The following is a 388-nucleotide window of genomic DNA, read 5'->3' as shown; positions in this document are numbered from 1 at the left end:
CGAATTAGCCGCTGGCGTCGCCGTGGTAACGCCGCGCTGTCGTTCGCAGGTACACGCTGATGAGGGACTGCTGGCACGCCGTGCCGTCCCAGCGCCCCACCTTCAAACAGCTGGTGGAGGACCTGGACCGCTGCCTGGCCCTGACCTCCAACCAGGTGGGTTCTCGGCGGAGGAGGAGAAGGAGAAACCAGTCGAGAGAAAGTTTGCTGTTTTGATTGGTTCTTATTCTCTCTCTTTGTCCCGCCCTCTCCCCAGGAATACCTGCAGCTCTCCGTGCCCCTGGACCAGTACTCCCCCAGCTACCCCGACACCCGCGGCTCCACCTGCTCCTCCGGCGAGGACTCGGGCTTCTCGCACGACGCCGGCGCCCGGGAGCCGGGCCGTGCCC

At 65.5% G+C, this 388-nt stretch overlaps 1 protein-coding gene across 1 annotated transcript in view; it reads left to right on the top strand.

Moving 5' to 3' along the window:
* Positions 1-388, top strand: part of LOC103398805 (fibroblast growth factor receptor 1-A-like) — a 34,362-nt gene that overhangs the window by 32,388 nt on the left and 1,586 nt on the right. The window contains exons 14-15 of the mRNA XM_025053820.1: positions 50-155; positions 256-384. Of these exons, the coding sequence (XP_024909588.1) occupies positions 50-155; positions 256-384 (235 nt within the window). The remainder of the gene's footprint in view (positions 1-49; positions 156-255; positions 385-388) is intronic.

The sequence above is a fragment of the Cynoglossus semilaevis genome, unplaced genomic scaffold (genome assembly GCF_000523025.1).
Source record: "Cynoglossus semilaevis isolate Cse_v1.0 unplaced genomic scaffold, Cse_v1.0 scaffold19, whole genome shotgun sequence".
Lineage (NCBI taxonomy): Eukaryota > Metazoa > Chordata > Actinopteri > Pleuronectiformes > Cynoglossidae > Cynoglossus > Cynoglossus semilaevis.
The sequence above is the reverse complement of the archived record's forward strand: the minus strand, read 5'-3'. Positions and strand labels throughout refer to the sequence as shown.